Source organism: Sceloporus occidentalis, unplaced genomic scaffold (assembly GCF_023333645.1).
Source record: "Sceloporus occidentalis isolate IW3139 unplaced genomic scaffold, rSceOcc1.0.p SCAF_57, whole genome shotgun sequence".
Taxonomy (NCBI): domain Eukaryota; kingdom Metazoa; phylum Chordata; class Lepidosauria; order Squamata; family Phrynosomatidae; genus Sceloporus; species Sceloporus occidentalis.
Genome location: NW_028317037.1, coordinates 2,728,100 through 2,743,866, shown reverse-complemented (window position 1 = coordinate 2,743,866; position 15,767 = coordinate 2,728,100). Strand labels below are relative to the sequence as shown.

At 45.0% G+C, this 15,767-nt stretch overlaps 1 protein-coding gene across 1 annotated transcript in view; it reads right to left on the bottom strand.

Moving 5' to 3' along the window:
• Positions 1-3,340: 3,340 nt before the first annotated feature.
• LOC149287706 (uncharacterized) overlaps positions 3,341-15,767 on the bottom strand; it is a 76,004-nt gene continuing 63,577 nt past the window's right edge. Inside the window, exon 3 of the mRNA XM_089492564.1 lies at positions 3,341-4,096. Within this exon, the coding sequence (XP_089348690.1) occupies positions 3,572-4,096 (525 nt within the window). The 3' untranslated portion in view covers positions 3,341-3,571. The remainder of the gene's footprint in view (positions 4,097-15,767) is intronic.

The following is a 15,767-nucleotide window of genomic DNA, read 5'->3' as shown; positions in this document are numbered from 1 at the left end:
CTATGTATTACTTCATAGCAGGAGGGGGTTGGACTGGATGGTCCTTAGCAGCATCACCTTGAGAGAGCTGGAGAGAGAGGTTTGTCATGTCCTGCCTCTGAGGCTGAGAGAATGTGCCAATTATTATTATTATGATTGCATGACCTCTTAGCATCACCATGGGAGAAGTGCAGAGAGAGAGGGCAGGGAAATGTCTAACAATATGTAAGCTGCTCTGATAGCACCACAGACTGCTGGGAACTGCAGTCTAATAAGCCAAGCAGGAATCCTCAATTAGGAGCAGAGTAGTGTGTGATGGCAAGAATTCTGCCATGAATAAAACCTACCATGAAGGAATACCTAGGAGTTGGAGTTGAAGCTGAGAGGATGTGACTTGCCCAAGGTCAGCCAGTGAATTTCTATGGTGAACTGGGAGGATCCCAGCTCAGCCATGTAAATCCACACTCTCTCATTCCTGGAAATTCTGCACTCTCCTTGCCAATAATAATAATAATAATAATAATAATAATAATAATAATAATTTATGCCCAGCTCTTCAGCCAAAAGGCTATCAGAGCAGCTTACAAATGACTAGATATTTCCCTGCCCTCAGGCTTGCAATTTAAAGGGACAAGAGACAAAAGGAGAAGCAAATGAATGGCAGGGGAAAAGTTCAGCAGCTCCACAGTTTGTCTGTGTGTGTGTGTGTGTGTGTGTGTGTGTGTGTGTATATATATATATATATGTGTGTGTGTGTGTGTATATGTATGTATGTGTGTATATATATATATATATATACAAACACACAAAGATGTGCAGTGTAAGCATATACATGCAGCATTACACTTTCAGCAGCTCCACAGTTTGTGTGAGTGTGTATATATATATATATATATATATATGCGTGTGTGTATATGTATATGTATGTATGTATATATATATATATATATACAAACACACAAAGATGTGTGTGTAAGCATATACATGCAGCATTAAACTTTCAGCACCTCCACAGTTTGTGTGAGTGTGTATATATATTTATATATATATATATGCGTGTGTGTATATGTATATGTATATGTATGTATGTATGTATGTATGTATGTATATATATTTACAAACACACAAAGAAGTGTGTGTAAGCACATACATGCAGCATTAAACTTTCAGCTGCTCCACAGTTTGTGTGTGTGTGTGTGTATATGCGTGTGTGTATATGTATATGTATATATATATATATATACACACACACACACACACACACACACAGAAAGATGTGTGTGCAAGCATATTACATGCAGCATTACACTTTCAGCTGCTCCACAGTTTGTGTGTGTGTATACACACACATACACACACATACAGACAGCTATGTATGTACACATATAAATACGGCTTCACACTTTTGGCAGTAACACTATAAGTGTGTGTGTGTGTGTGGATATTCTGCACTCTCCTTGCCTATTATTATTATTATTATTATTATTATTATTATTAGACCTTGGCATCAGCATGGGAGGAGAGGTGCAGAGTTGGATCCCATATATTCCTTCATAGCAGAAGGGGGTTGGACTGGATGGTCCTTGAGGGTCCCTTCTAGCATTTCTTGTTGAGGCTGGGCTTTTTTCCCCTTTTGTGTGTGTGCCTTCAGGGTTTTTAAGCATAGGAATGTGCTTTAAACCTCTGCCAAACTTCCTTTTGAGATGGTAATTGAGTTTGAAATGCAAAGTAATTAGCGTAATTATTCTCCTTGTCTTTTATTGTCATTGAGAGAGAAATCTGTGAAAAATATTTCGCTGGCTGCTGAAAAGGAGAGAAGAAATCACCATTTGAAAGGGAGAATTGTGGGAAGAATATTTTTTAAAAAAATTCTCCTCAAAGTTTCTCTGACCGAGAAGAAAAACATGGGTTTCTCCAATCACTACTGACAGATATCTCTCTCCCCTTCCATTCACCCTTCTATCCCAAAAGGGCTGGAGAGCATACCAAACCAACCATGTGTAATGCCAGGTCAGTCAAAAATACAACGCAGATAGTCTAGGATCTCCTACTGGACGAAGAGGCTGACCTGGCTTGTTTCATGGAGACCTGGCTGCGTGATGATAGCTCAGCCACCTGGGATCAGGCCTTACCAGCCGGGTTCTCCGTCAGTGAGCAGGTAAGGGGACATCATTTTGGTCCATAAAGACAATCTTGCCTTGAGCAGGATACCTATCCACATGATCGACCACATCAAATGTATTTGCCTCAGCTTAAAGACTAGGCGAAGTCTAGGGATTCTGTTGGTTTAATGTCCACCCCGTTCCTTAACAGACTCCCTAGCGGAGCTGACACAACTGGTCTCTGAGATGCTGCTGGAGTCACCTAGGCTTTTGGTCCTGGGCGACCTCAACATCCCCCTCGAGGCCCCTCCTCAACATGCGCAGGATTTGCAAGGGCCTCTCTGCTGCTGCTGCTTATTCCACTGGTGGCCTTTGCGGGAAAGGAAGGTATGCGCTGGGGATTCAGCAGTCTCCCCTTTCTTCCCTTCTTTCTTCCTTTGAGGAGACTCCAGGCGAGCCCAAGGTGCAGAGCTGGACTCAGGAGGAAAAGGCAGGAAAGGAAGGCTCTGCTTTGGAAATAAAGCTCTCTCTGTGTATCTTCTATGTTTGTGTTTGTGTGTGTTTGCCTCTGCTGTTCTTATGGCTGGGAATGGAACAGAAAACTGAGGAGGGAATAAAGGGTCAGTTTAGCACAAATTCACAACTTCTGTGCATTTAAGAGTCCAGTGTGTTGAAATAGTAAAGAACTTTATTGAGAACACAGAGTCAAAAATTCAGTGGTTAAGCCAGAACTGCCCATTCCAAGCAAACAATACATTAAAACCCCAAACACCTAAAACTGCTCCCTCTTCCAAGCCTAGCTCCCCCCTCCAATTCCTACAGTCTATGCCCCACAGGTAACAAGCCCCACTTTGCCATCCCTAGAAACTAGCCCTTTCTGTTAATACCAGCCTCCGACTTTCTTCAGCCAACATCCCACACAATGCAAAAGCTATCATTCCCATAAATATTCTAGACAGCTGCAACAAATCCCAGCCCCTCATCTAGCAAACCTATACCATGACCCACAATCCCCAGCCAAATAGACAACCCATAGCAACTATCTATACTATTAGCAAATAAAACCTAAACTTAACAAAATACAACTTTAAAACAAACAGACATATGGACAGAGAAACCTTACAAACAAAATCAGAAGGGCCTTTTCTTAGCACCGTTGGATTGAAAATATTTTATATTCCTTACTGACAAAAATAATGTTAGTTTACTGCTGAGATTTGTGTGGCTTCACTCCTGTGTGGATGTTTCACTAGGTCTGACTTCCAAGAAAAACCTTTCCCACACTGCTGGCATTTGAATGGCTTCTCTCCTGTGTGTACTTTCTGATGTATCACTAGGTATGATTTTGACGAAAAACATTTCTCACAATGCTGGCATTTGTATGGCTTCTCTCCAGTGTGGCCTCTCTGATGTATCACTAGGCTTGACCTCTGAGAAAAACATTTCCCACAATGCTGGCATTTGTACGGATTCTCTCCAGTGTGGACTCTCTAATGTATCACTAGGTAAGATTTCGAAGTAAAACATTTCTCACAATGCTGGCATTTGTATGGCTTCTCTCCTGTGTGGCCTCTCTGATGTGTCACTAGGTCTGACTTCTGAGAAAGACATTTCCCACAATGCTGGCATTTGTATGGCTTCTCTCCTGTGTGACCTCTCTGATGTATCACTAGGTGTGACTTCATAGAAAAACATTTCCCACAATGCTGGCATTTGTATGGCTTCTCTCCTGTGTGACCTCTCTGATGTGTCACTAGGACTGACTTCTGAGAAAAACATTTCCCACAATGCTGGCATTTGTATGGCTTCTCTCCTGTGTGGACTCTCTGATGTGTCACTAGGTGTGACTTCGAGGAAAAACATTTCCCACAACGCTGGCATTTGTATGGCTTCTCGCCTGTGTGGACTCTCTGATGTGTCACTAGGACTGACTTCATAGAAAAACATTTCCCACAGTGCTGGCATTTGTATGGCTTCTCTCCTGTATGGACCCTTCGATGCATGACAAGGATTGACTTGTAAGCAAAATGTCTCCCACAATGCTGGCATTTATGTGACTTCTTTCCTGTGTGGATTCTCTCATGACTCAAATCTTTTTCTGTAAAGAAGCACAGTGACAGATAAGACTGAAAATCAGCGTTAAGAGAGGAGGGTGTTACCCATGATTTAGCCCTCATTAACCCCTCCTTATTAGAGATTAAATTAAGAGAGTTTCTGTTAGTAACCCAAGGATGACTGTACTACTTATGCCCCTAAATCCATGGAACAATTGTATCCTTATTTATAGGAGTTAACAAAGAAGAGATTGGAGGGGACTTAAGGGAATCACTGGAAGCAGATAGTCAGAAAAAGGAATGTTGCAAAAAATATTCTATTAAACATATGGATAAATACTTTGATTGGCAAGTGGCATTATATCCTGTGAGACTGCCATAAAGTCCTGAGTCAGAGACCAAGGCATGATGGAAGCTAACTGCAGAGGTCCCTTCATGCTGTGTGGCACCAGGAGATGACTCACAACCAATACAGTATACAGCTCACATGTGGATTGGTGTGGATTAGAGTTGTGTGTACAAGGGATGGTGAAGTTGATGGAAGTCGGAGAGGAGAGCTTGCAAATAATTGTATTATTAGGAGCAGGTAACTGTTAAAGTTGCCAGATATTGTGCATCTGCGATTATTTGTAGCAGATTTTTTTTGGAACAGATGTAGAAACACCCATGAAATATCTTGAAATAATTATGACCCAGAGTCAGGCTATTACATTTTTATACAACTTCCATTTTGGAATTAATAGGATTGTATACGGTGTTTTCTGCACTATATCCATTTGACTCTTCTGTTTTATATGAATCATTTTAGAAGTTTGAAGTTAATGAGTGGGTTGCCACTATAAACACTATAAACACGCCATGTGCAGCTTGTATTCTGCTTGAAATGTTATATAACTCAGCTTGGGAGATACTCGATTAGGATACAACTTTCTAAGCAACCGTGCCAAAGCCACTATTTTAAGTCTATATTTCTCAAAGTTATTTGGGACAATTTTTACCTGCCAGGTTTAGGATTTCATTTTATGGATTGATGTTTACCCTTATTGCTACAATACGAATTACTTCTTGTGATGCTTTGTGTGTTTTTCAAGCTAGGCGATCCTGGCTTTGCTCCTGCCTTCCCCTCCTGGATCCCAGAGGCCTGATCCCCTTCCTTTTCTCCCTCCGCTCTCCAACCCTGCCTCTTGCCCATCTGCACTGCTTTACCATTTGACCTTCAGCATCTCTTCCCTGCCTTTCTGTTTTTCACATTGCCTCCATCTCTCTATCACAGACACACACCCACAGAGTGTGATGCACAAAAGGGACACTTTGAGGCTCATTTCTTGAGAAAGGCAAGACAATCATTATACAACTAATGCATTAGGAAAGGCAGAACAAGGAGTCTGGGACCTGGTTTCTGATGTTAGTGAGGGTCAAGTGTGAGGGATGAGCCTTAAAACAACCTTAAGGCATCTCTAAGACAGAGATGGACTACTGTTGGGAAGTGGGGTGGTCACATTGGACCCCAGGGGATCTCAGGGGAAACCCCAAATTGTGTTGCCTAAAAATATGGAATAATGTTTTGCCCCTCAATATCCCACAGCATCCCTTTGTGGAAGTGGAGGCCATTTTGCCACTGTTGGGCCCTCTCTGATCCATTGAAGGGCCAAGGGAGGCCTTTTTCCCATGAAGCCTCTCCAGAGCCTCATAAGGCTGGAAGAGGGGCCACAAAAGCCAGGAAACCTGCTCAGGAAAGGGCTGAGGACCATTTAGGGGCAAAAAGCATTAATCTCCATGGCTCCTTCCCACAAAATTCCAGAATTGGCAGTTTAGGATTGGATATTGAGAATCCTTACAAATTGGAGAACAATAGTGCCTCACTAAAACTAGAAATTCCAAGATTCCACAGGAAGTTGTTATGACAATTAAATTACTTGTGAAAGGGAACTAGGAATGGTAGTAGAGCACAAGTTGAACATGTGTCAATAGTGTGATGCAGCAGCTAAAAAGGCCAATGTGATCCTAGGCTGTATCAATAGGAGTATAGTGTCAAGATCAAGGGAAATAATAGTTCCACTCTATTCTGTTTTGGTCAGAGCTCACTTGCAATGATCCTGTGTCCAGTTCTGGGCACCACAATTCAAACAGAAGTTGAGAAACTGGAGCATGTCCAGAGGAACGAAACCAAAATGGTGAATGGTCTGGAAACCATGCTCTCTGAGGAATGACTTAGGGAGCTGGGTATGTTTAGCTTGGAGAAGAGAAGGTTAAGAGTGGATATGACAGCCCTGTTCAAGTATTTGAAGAGATACTGAGTATGGAGCAAGCTTGCTTTCTGCTGCTCTAGAACAAAGGACACAGAACAATGGACGCAAGTGTTAGGAAGGATCGAATCAGAGGAATTTAATTAGCTCAAATTTACAAGAGGCGTGTCCTAACAACGCACGCAGCGGATTGGGTCCCTATGTGTATACCAGAGGTCATATAGTCCAACCCCAAGAAACAGAGACTGCAATGTCAATGAGTTGCAAATAAAATATAAACATTTATTAAAGCCACACAACCAAAAAGGGATCACACACGCACACACACATTCAATGCTAAAGCAAGGGAGGGGAAGAGTTGGGGGTAAAGGAGAAAGGATAGAGGCACCGTTGAAATATTTACCTTAGGAGTCTTCTCCAAGCGACAGATGTGAGGGATGTTGGTAAGTGAACACAGCAGTGTGGAACAGAAAGCAAGCGGCAACCACGATGGCTAGGAGCTAAGTTCCAGCCGGCTAAGCTAACAAGAGGCCCGAAAGAGACAGTGGGCTTTGGCTTGCCCAAGTGATTTCAGCAGGGCACAGTGCCCAAGAGAGCTCCAGAGCGATTGCTCGACAGAGTTGAGGTTTGGAACTGTAGCTCACAAAGCCCAAAGGAGGGCTGGAATCTGGGTCTTATTTATACTGCGAAATGTATCCTCAGGCTATAGCTACCTGCGGAACAAAGGTCTTCATGGCTATCTATTGACTAAGACTAAAGTTAAACAATGGATACACAAAAGGGTCTGCCACTTCTTTGGGAGAAGACTACTATGTAGATGGCTGGGTACTTAATACCATCAATAGGTGAGGCAAACTTCCTTTGTCCTCATTCAGGTTGCTTGCGACAATGGCAACTCCCAGAACTGGTTTTAAAGGTTTAAATCTACCTTTCTGCTTTAGCCATGGCCTGCTAGGCTTGTCTGGCTACGTGGTCAGCTCGCTTTTGGGATAATGGCGGCTGTGATGGGGTCAGTCAGGGGTCATGATTTTTGATCGCTTGGTACCCAATATGTGTATAAATCCAAACTCGATCACACAAGCCACAGGAAAAAAGGTTCCACCAAAATATTAGGAGGAACTTCCTGACAATAAGAGCTATTCAACAGTGGAATATACTCCATCAGAGCATGGTGGCATCACATTATGGTTATTATTATTATTAATTTCAAATTAATGGACGTGGAACAATGGATGCAAGCCACAGGGACAAGAGATTCCACTTAAACCTTAGGAGGAACTTCCTGACAGTAAGAGCTCTTCAAAAGTGGAATATACTCCCTCAGAGTTTGGTGGAGTCTCTTTCTTTAGAGGTCTTTAAACAGAGGCTGGATGGCCATCCCTTGGGGTGCTTTGAATGTCTATTCCTGCATGGCAGAAGATTGAACTGGATGCTCCTTGTGGTCTATTTCAACTCTTTGATTTTATAATTCTAAAGTGGAATCATAGCACTCTGACAGTGAATTACGAAAGGGCCCTCAGTCTTCAAAGGAAGTGAAATGGATTCAGGTTCCTTACCCACAGAGGCTACATTTCCATAATTCTCCATCATCACATAACTGTACATCAGTCTCTGTTTCTTTGTTAACAGTTTCCATTCCTCCTCAGTGAAATATACAGCCACATCCGGAAAGGTCACCTGGAATAGAAAATAGCCCTGATCCAGAGAGTGACTAAACAAAAGGGGAGGAAAGCACATGGTGCATCGCAAATATTATTTCAACACTTCAGAATTCAGTCCAGGAAATAAACTTTAAATTCTGCAAGAAAGCAAAAAGCTACAGCCATTGACATCCAGTTTGTCTCGAATCCTTTCAATATAATATACAATATGATAAACAATATAATTTCAGCCATTTCTGGAATATTATTGATTGATTAACATACTGGCTATTCCAACATGTATATTAGTTTTCATTTAGCCATATTTCACCTAATTTCAGAGGCAAATTTCATTTTTAATAAACAGTTCTGGGGAGTACTCTGGGCTTCAGGGCCACTGGGCCCACCCTCAATTTAAGTCCAGAGATATTCTTCCATATCATCCAGCATTTCACAGATGGGGAAAGCAACACACATGTGGACAAGCAACACCAGAAGTGGGTCAAGATGGCCAAAGTTGTTAATGATAAGGATCACACAAGCGAGAAAGGGTACAGCATTTTGCTTTTGGCTCAGACTCCTGGCAAGGGCAAGACCCTGTCCCCTTCTCTCCTCCCCTCTCCCCTCTTTTGCATTGATGGGCTGTAGACTCTTTTGAACCTGGAATGCACTTTGCAGCAACTGAACTGACCTGAGGAGAAAGGAGGAAATGGGAGGAGGAGAGTGAAATAGGACATTTTCTAAGCCCCTGAAAAAATGAGGAGACAGAGGATTAACCAGGACTCTCTCTGCCAAACTGGGACAGTATCTTCTCTGCTTGCTTTCATGATCCAGCCCAGACACAGATGAAAATAACAGTCAGGATGGCAACTTACCAAAGAGCTGTTAACCCTCGGCAGCCTCTTTCTGTTGGAGCCCAGCAACTTCTGCTTGGCCTTTGTGTTGGCCATCAGGTGGGCAGGGGGATCCTGGTGGCCCTGCACTTTGGTCACTTCCAGCAAACAATGTCCCAACGCTGTGTACAAGGGAATCGCGATGAAGTTACTGAGAAAAAAGACCAGGGTAAGGCTTGGTTTAGCAAGAAACCCTGCAGCAGTCAAAGACACAGAGAACAGCATCCTGCTGATGACATATGCAGGTAACATATGCCTCATTTGGGCCGATGTAGAGGTGAGCATCCCCTTCCTCCCTCTGCACCAAACAAAACCCCCTGGACCTAGCACAGACTCACTGCAGCTCCCCTACACAACACTTACTCCATGCCTTGTGAGAGATCAGGGGATGGGGAATTGGAAAGGGTCCTGACTATGTCCTCATAGCTGGATGTGAAATGAGTGCATTATCTGCTGAAACCTGCAGAGGTCCCCAGTTGCCCTCAGAAGAAGATTTCTTCATTTTGCTTCTGACTACAGAAACACAGCTGGATGCTTCTCTAATACCTCACACCAACACTCTCACCAGGCATGGAATGGCTATGCGGGATGGCTTCCACAACTCTATGGTAGGACCTGGGTCAGTGAATGGCCAGTTGTAGCCTGATTCCACTCGGAGCAACACTGGAGCATAGAGGGTTTTGCTGGGTCAGGCTGTCTGGCCTTGTGGTTCCTCATTCTCCCAGTGGCCAAACCAGTAGAACTCTCTATGCTCCAGTGTTTCTCTGGGTGGAATGAGTCTACAAATGGCCCTTCTCCAGGGAGGCCCCCAGTCAAGAAGGGCAGGAAAGGAGCTCTCTCTTCTCAGGCTGCTCCCCTTCCATGGGATCCAGCCCTTCTCCCAGGATCAGGGGGCACCAGAGGATTGCGCTGATGGAAAGCGAGCACCCAATTCCCATGGCAGCCTTCTGCATGCAGAGAAGTCACAATTCTGAGAGTGTCTCTGCCAGTGTGGAGAGTGCCCATTTTCCACACTGTTGCCTGTCCATCTTGTCTTGGGAATATCCTGTTCTAGCCACATGCAGACCTAAATCCTAGCCTGTATCCTATGCCTAGTCCTGACAAGAGTAGAATCATTGAATCAGTTGGATTTATCTATATATTGACTCACCAGTCACTTATGGATTCAGTGGGTCTACTCTCTAGAGTTAACCAACAGGATTCAGGACTCCTCAGATTTTTAAATTCAGGAATGCAAATTTTTCATGTTGTGTCATCATCACTGATGAGAATTTGACTTCTCTTTCACACAGAGGAGGAGGGGGAGGACCTGCTTTATGTCCCAGGTGAAGAAGCTCTAGCTCTTGGGCTGGATGAGACATGAATTACCTTACAGATCTAATCCATGCCCTCCCATCATCATGGCCCCCTCCCCATTTAAACACTGGTCAAAATAATTACTTTATTTTTGCAGATGAGACTATTTTTCTAAGCTTAACTGCTGTGTTTCCTATGTCAGTCATAGCAGGAGCATGAAGTATGAACCTCCTCCCTCTTCTTGCTAAAGCCACATAGAAATTGAGGCATATACATTTGTGTGCATTGTTTCTGAATGGATCTATTGTTAAAATCACAATTTCTTCATTTTTCCTTGAATATTTTTTAAAAAGATGCAAACTGCTGAATATGTTGCACTTGATATAACAAATATCTATAAATGTATAGGTTTATGACTTGAATATTGCACCCTGGATTATGCTCATTTGGGGTAAGTGAAGACGTATATAAATTCATTTTATAAACCCAGTGAAACTAATATCTCACAAAGTTCTAGTAAACAACACATACACACACAGTTCCCATAAAAAGGACTCACTTGCGCACTGTGTGTCTGAGGTCTGGAAATCTCCCTTCCACCTTCTGGGAAGACAATGCTGTTAGAGAGCGAATTTGGGGCTTTATGCCTGCAAAGCATGGGCTCACTCTCTCAGCTGCAACATTTCCATACAATTCTGGACTGAAACATTTAAACAAAGGTCATCTTTCAGCTCCAGGAATAAAAGCCTACCTTCAGTACAAAGACACTGACTTCTTCAGCCCCAGAAAGGCCTCTTCTGCAGTCCTTTATGGCCGGAGCTTCCCTGGGTCAGAGGCCGTCTCCTCAGCCGTAGAGAAGGGTTGCTCTGAATGCGAAGGAGGAAGAGGTCCACAGGGCTGAGGGAGGGAAGGCAATGGGAAAAGGTCAGTGCCAATGGCCATGGAGGGCAGAAGGTGACAATGCCTATGAAACTCCTCTGAGTCCCAGCCATTCTAGGAATGAGTGTCAGGAGTTAGTCCAGGGGGCTGAGGGGGTCTCCTTTCCCAAAGGGGGAGGCAAGGACCGGTGGACCCTCCCCAGCTAGGGCCCAAAGGGAGGGTCTCTTTCCCCACCTCTCTCTCTCTCAGCCCCCAAAGCCCAGCCTCTCCACTGGTCCTGCCTCCCTTCCTCAGACCCCCACAGGCCCCTTCCTTCCTTCCTTCCTTCCTTCCTTCCTTCCTTCCTTCCTTCCTTCCTTCCCCACAAAATGGAGGGTCAGAGGCACAAAGGGACACACAACCCTCTTTTTGGCCCAAGGAACCTGGCCTCCTTCTCGCTCTGGAGCCTCAGAGAGAGAAAGAGGAACCTCTGTTTTGTTGGGGCGTGTGGAAAGACGCGCTGTGTCCACCACAACCACCTGCTGAGTTGAACCACATCGACAGGACGCCAGGGAGAAGGAATCTGTGGAGATGTCTGCAAAGGTATTCTGGTCAAGAAGGAAATATTCCTTCACCACTGCAAACGGTCATGAGCTCCAGGCTTGAGAAATAACCACAGAACAAGCCTTCACTCTTCATGAGGACTTTAATCTTCGTTTGCAATATTTACAATATATATATATACACACACACACACACACACACACACACACACAGTGTATTGGACAACCGTCTCTAATACACACTATTTACACAACCAACAATAATAACACAACCTGTGACGCAGCCACAGTAACACCCTCCACAGAGAGGCAGTTGCTCTCCCACACCAACTGTCTCACTCTGTCTCTCAGTGACAGTTAGGAAGGACAGTTGACAGTTGCATCAACATTCCGATGATGCACTGTTCGAATGCTGACACATATAACTGCCACTAGAGCTGTATATATATAACTTGCACAACAGCTCCACCTAGTGGCCACATCCATTTCATTCCCTGACATGTTCAACTGAGGCTTCAGAGAATGTTCCGGAACATTATTCCCCACATTCACAAGCAGCACAAAATGTCCACCAGAACACAAAATGGCTGACAGAAACGAAAAAGTCCACTGGGACACAAAATGGCCGCCAGGACACAAAATGGCTCCCTCTGCCTCAGTGCTTGGCAGTTGGCAGCCTTCAGGGAACCCAAAATGGAGGATGAAAGGGCCCTAAAGTCGGAAGGGACCCCAAACAGGATTTGCAAACTTAACAACACCTAAACATTTTCCTGATGCTATTGAAAGGAGGAATCTGATCCCCTCCTTAATTACAATCAATAGTGAAAGATATTAATATTGATATTAAGAGTGCCCATTGTCCACAACCCAGCTCAGGTCTTGACCGCTCAGGGAGGCCAGTCCAGCTGCAGGTGGCCCTCCGTCCGTCCTCCTTTCCTTCTGCATTCCTCCTCTTTTCCCCAGCATCAGCCCCTTTCCCAAGAAGGCTGCATCCGCACTTAGAAATAAGACACTTTGACACCGCTTTAACTGCTCGGTGCTATGGAATCCTGGGATTTTACCTTTGGGACATTAGCCTTCTCTGCCAGAGAGCTCTCATGCCACAACAAACTACGAATCCCAGGATTCCATAGGATGGAACCAGGAGAGTTAAAGCAGTTTCGAAACAGATTATTTCTGCAGTGCAGATAGAGCCTAACTTGGTTGTAAAAGAATAGAGGCACCCAAGTCAAATTTTTATCCTGTAAAAAATGGTTTTGCTTTTTTAAAATATAAGCAGTTTGTTTTTCTGTCTAATCATTATTTTTGTTGTTCTTGTTTGTTTCTCTTTTTGTTTGTTTCATTCTTGGTGATATGAGTTATTCTGGTCTGTCTCCTTCCTTCTTGCCTCAAAATCTATTAATAAGGAAACTGGGGAGACTTTTAAAACCTCCCAAAGGAGCCACTTTTGGCCTTTTTTGGAAGGCAATCCTCCTCTTAGAAGCCAAAGCCCTATGTTTGTGAAGCAGAAGAATAAGGCTTGTATTAAAACTATCCTCCCCATTTCTGATCCCTTTTAAAACCCATGTTCCCCAGAAGGAGCAGAGCTTTGTAATAAGGAAACCCTCTCAGAAAAGACACACAAAAGACACACAAAGAGACACACTTCCTTCCTTTTGGCCCAAGGAGCCTGGCCTCCTTCTGACTCTGGAGCCTCAGGAGAGAAAGAGAAGCCTCTGTTCAACTGAGGCCTCAGAGAAGGTTCTGGAACATTATTCCCCACAGTCACAAGAAGCACAAAATGGATGTCTCTGTTTCAGCGCTTGGCACTTGGCAGTTTGAGGCCTTCAGGGAAGCCATAATGGAGGCGGAAAGGGCCCCAAAGTCGGAAGGGTCCTCAAACAGTATTTCCAAACCTTAACAACACCTAAAATGCCAAACCAAAAGAACATTCCCAGAGTTCCATAGCACTGAGCCATGGCCATTACAGTGGTGCAAAGCAAGAAGGCACAGGAAGGTGGCATTAATGATGATTAAGGTATGGCAGCAGCTCTATCCTCCCCCCTAGGCCTGATAAAATCATCATCATCATCATCATCATCATCATCATCATCATCATCATCATCTTTGCTACAGCATGAGCGCCACCATTAAAAGCAATGGAATCCCCTTTGGGACTTCAGAGAGAGGGCCATGCCTAGAAGGACTGCTGGGCCTCCTTCCTCCCCTCCTTAATGGCAGTGGCCAAAGAAAAGCAGCAGCAGTAGACCCAAGCCAGGCCCAGACAGACTTCAGTGCATCAGTGAAGCCTAGTGGTTCCAGGCCGTGTCCCTCTGCTGTCGCTTCACTCCCCTCACTCCTTCCTCCCTTCCTGTCTGTCTCTTTATCTCTCTTACACTCTGCTCGTCTCTCCTTCCTTCCTCCCTTCCTGTCTGTCTCTTTATCTCTCTTACACTCTACTCCTCTCTCCTCCTTCCTTCCTGTCTCTCTATCTGTCTCTTTCTCCCTCTGACACTCTGCTTCTCTCTCCTTCCTTCCTTCCTTCCTCCCTTCCTGTCTGTCTCTTTATCTCTCTTACACTCTGCTCCTCTCTCCTTCCTTCCTCCCTTCCTGTCTGTCTCTTTATCTCTCTTACACTCTACTCCTCTCTCCTCCTTCCTTCCTGTCTCTCTATCTGTCTCTTTCTCCCTCTGACACTCTGCTTCTCTCCTCAGTCACTTTTCCGCACGCAGAGCTAAATAGAGAAGCAGAAGCTCCTCCTCTTCTTGAGGCTGGCCAATGGGGGCAGAGGACCTGGAAGACCCCACCCCCTGCCCCAGACTCACATTTTCTGTTCCGGAGGCCATTTTGTTTTCTGACAGCCATTTTGTGTCCCTGGCCCTGATTGGCTGGAATCCCAGTCCCTGCCTCCTTGTGTTCTGGCGGCCATTTTGTGCTGCTTGTGACTGTGGTGAATAATGTTCCAGAACCTTCTCTGAGGCCTCAGTTGAACAGAGGCATCTCTTTCTCTCCTGAGGCTTTAGAGAGATAAGGAAGCCAGGCTCCTTGGGCCAAAAGGAAGGAAGTGTGTTTATTTTTGTGTGTTTTGTGTGTCTTTTCAAATAGACACAGCTCTGCTCCTTCTGGGGAACATGGGTTTTAAAGGGGATCAGAAATGGAGAGGATAGTTTTAATACAAGCATTATTATTATTCTTCATAACATCAGGCTTTGGCTTCTAAGAGGAGGATTCCCCCCCCCCCCCCACCAAAAGGCTAAAAGTAGCTCCTCTGGGAGGTTTTAAAAGTCTCTTCAGTTTTATTATTAAGAGATTTTAATGCATGAATGAAGTTGACAAACCAGACCATCTCATATTACCAAGAATGAAACAAACAAACAACAACAAAAATAACAAAACAAAGCGCTTAGTTTTTGAAAGTAAAAGCATTATTAAGAGAGGAAAAAAACCAGACTTGGGCGCTTCTACCCTTTTACAACCAGCTCAGGCTGTGTCTGCACTGCAGAAATATTCCAGTTCGAAACTGTGTTAACTCTCCTGGCTCCATCCTGAGGAATCCTGGGATTTGTAGTTTGTTAGGCACCAGAGATCCAGAGCCACCCCAAGGCAAGGCTCTCCAGGGCTCTCTTGGCCCTCCTTTGCTTGCAAATATAGTGGGGCCCTGGTATACGTGGGGGATCCGTTCCGCCCCCCGGCGTATACCAAAATCCACGTATGCTCAAATCCACACGTGCCAACATTGGGGACAAAAGTCCCTCTCCTCTCCTCCCCTCCCCAACTTTTTCCCTCCTCACCGCCACGGTCGGGGGAAAGGCCGCGTGGGGATGTTGGAGGCAAAGAGGGCTCCAGCCCACCATCCGGCCCTTCTGCGGAGGTGGCAGTGATTGCTGCGGTGGCAGCGAAGAGGAGGCAGAGGATCAGCGCCAGAGGCCTCCTCTCCACCTCGGCCTGCACGCCTCCACTGTCATAACCGCTGAAGGGCCGGGTGGTGACCCAGAGGCCTCTTGGCCTCCAATAGCCCCACACGGCCCTTGCGCCATGGCGGCAGTGGAGAGGGGGCCGAAGAGGCCTCTGGCAGTACTCCTCGGCCTTCGCTCCACTGCCAGCACACTTGGCCTCCAGGAGAAACACCTCGCCTTTCCCCTGGCCTTGGCAACAAG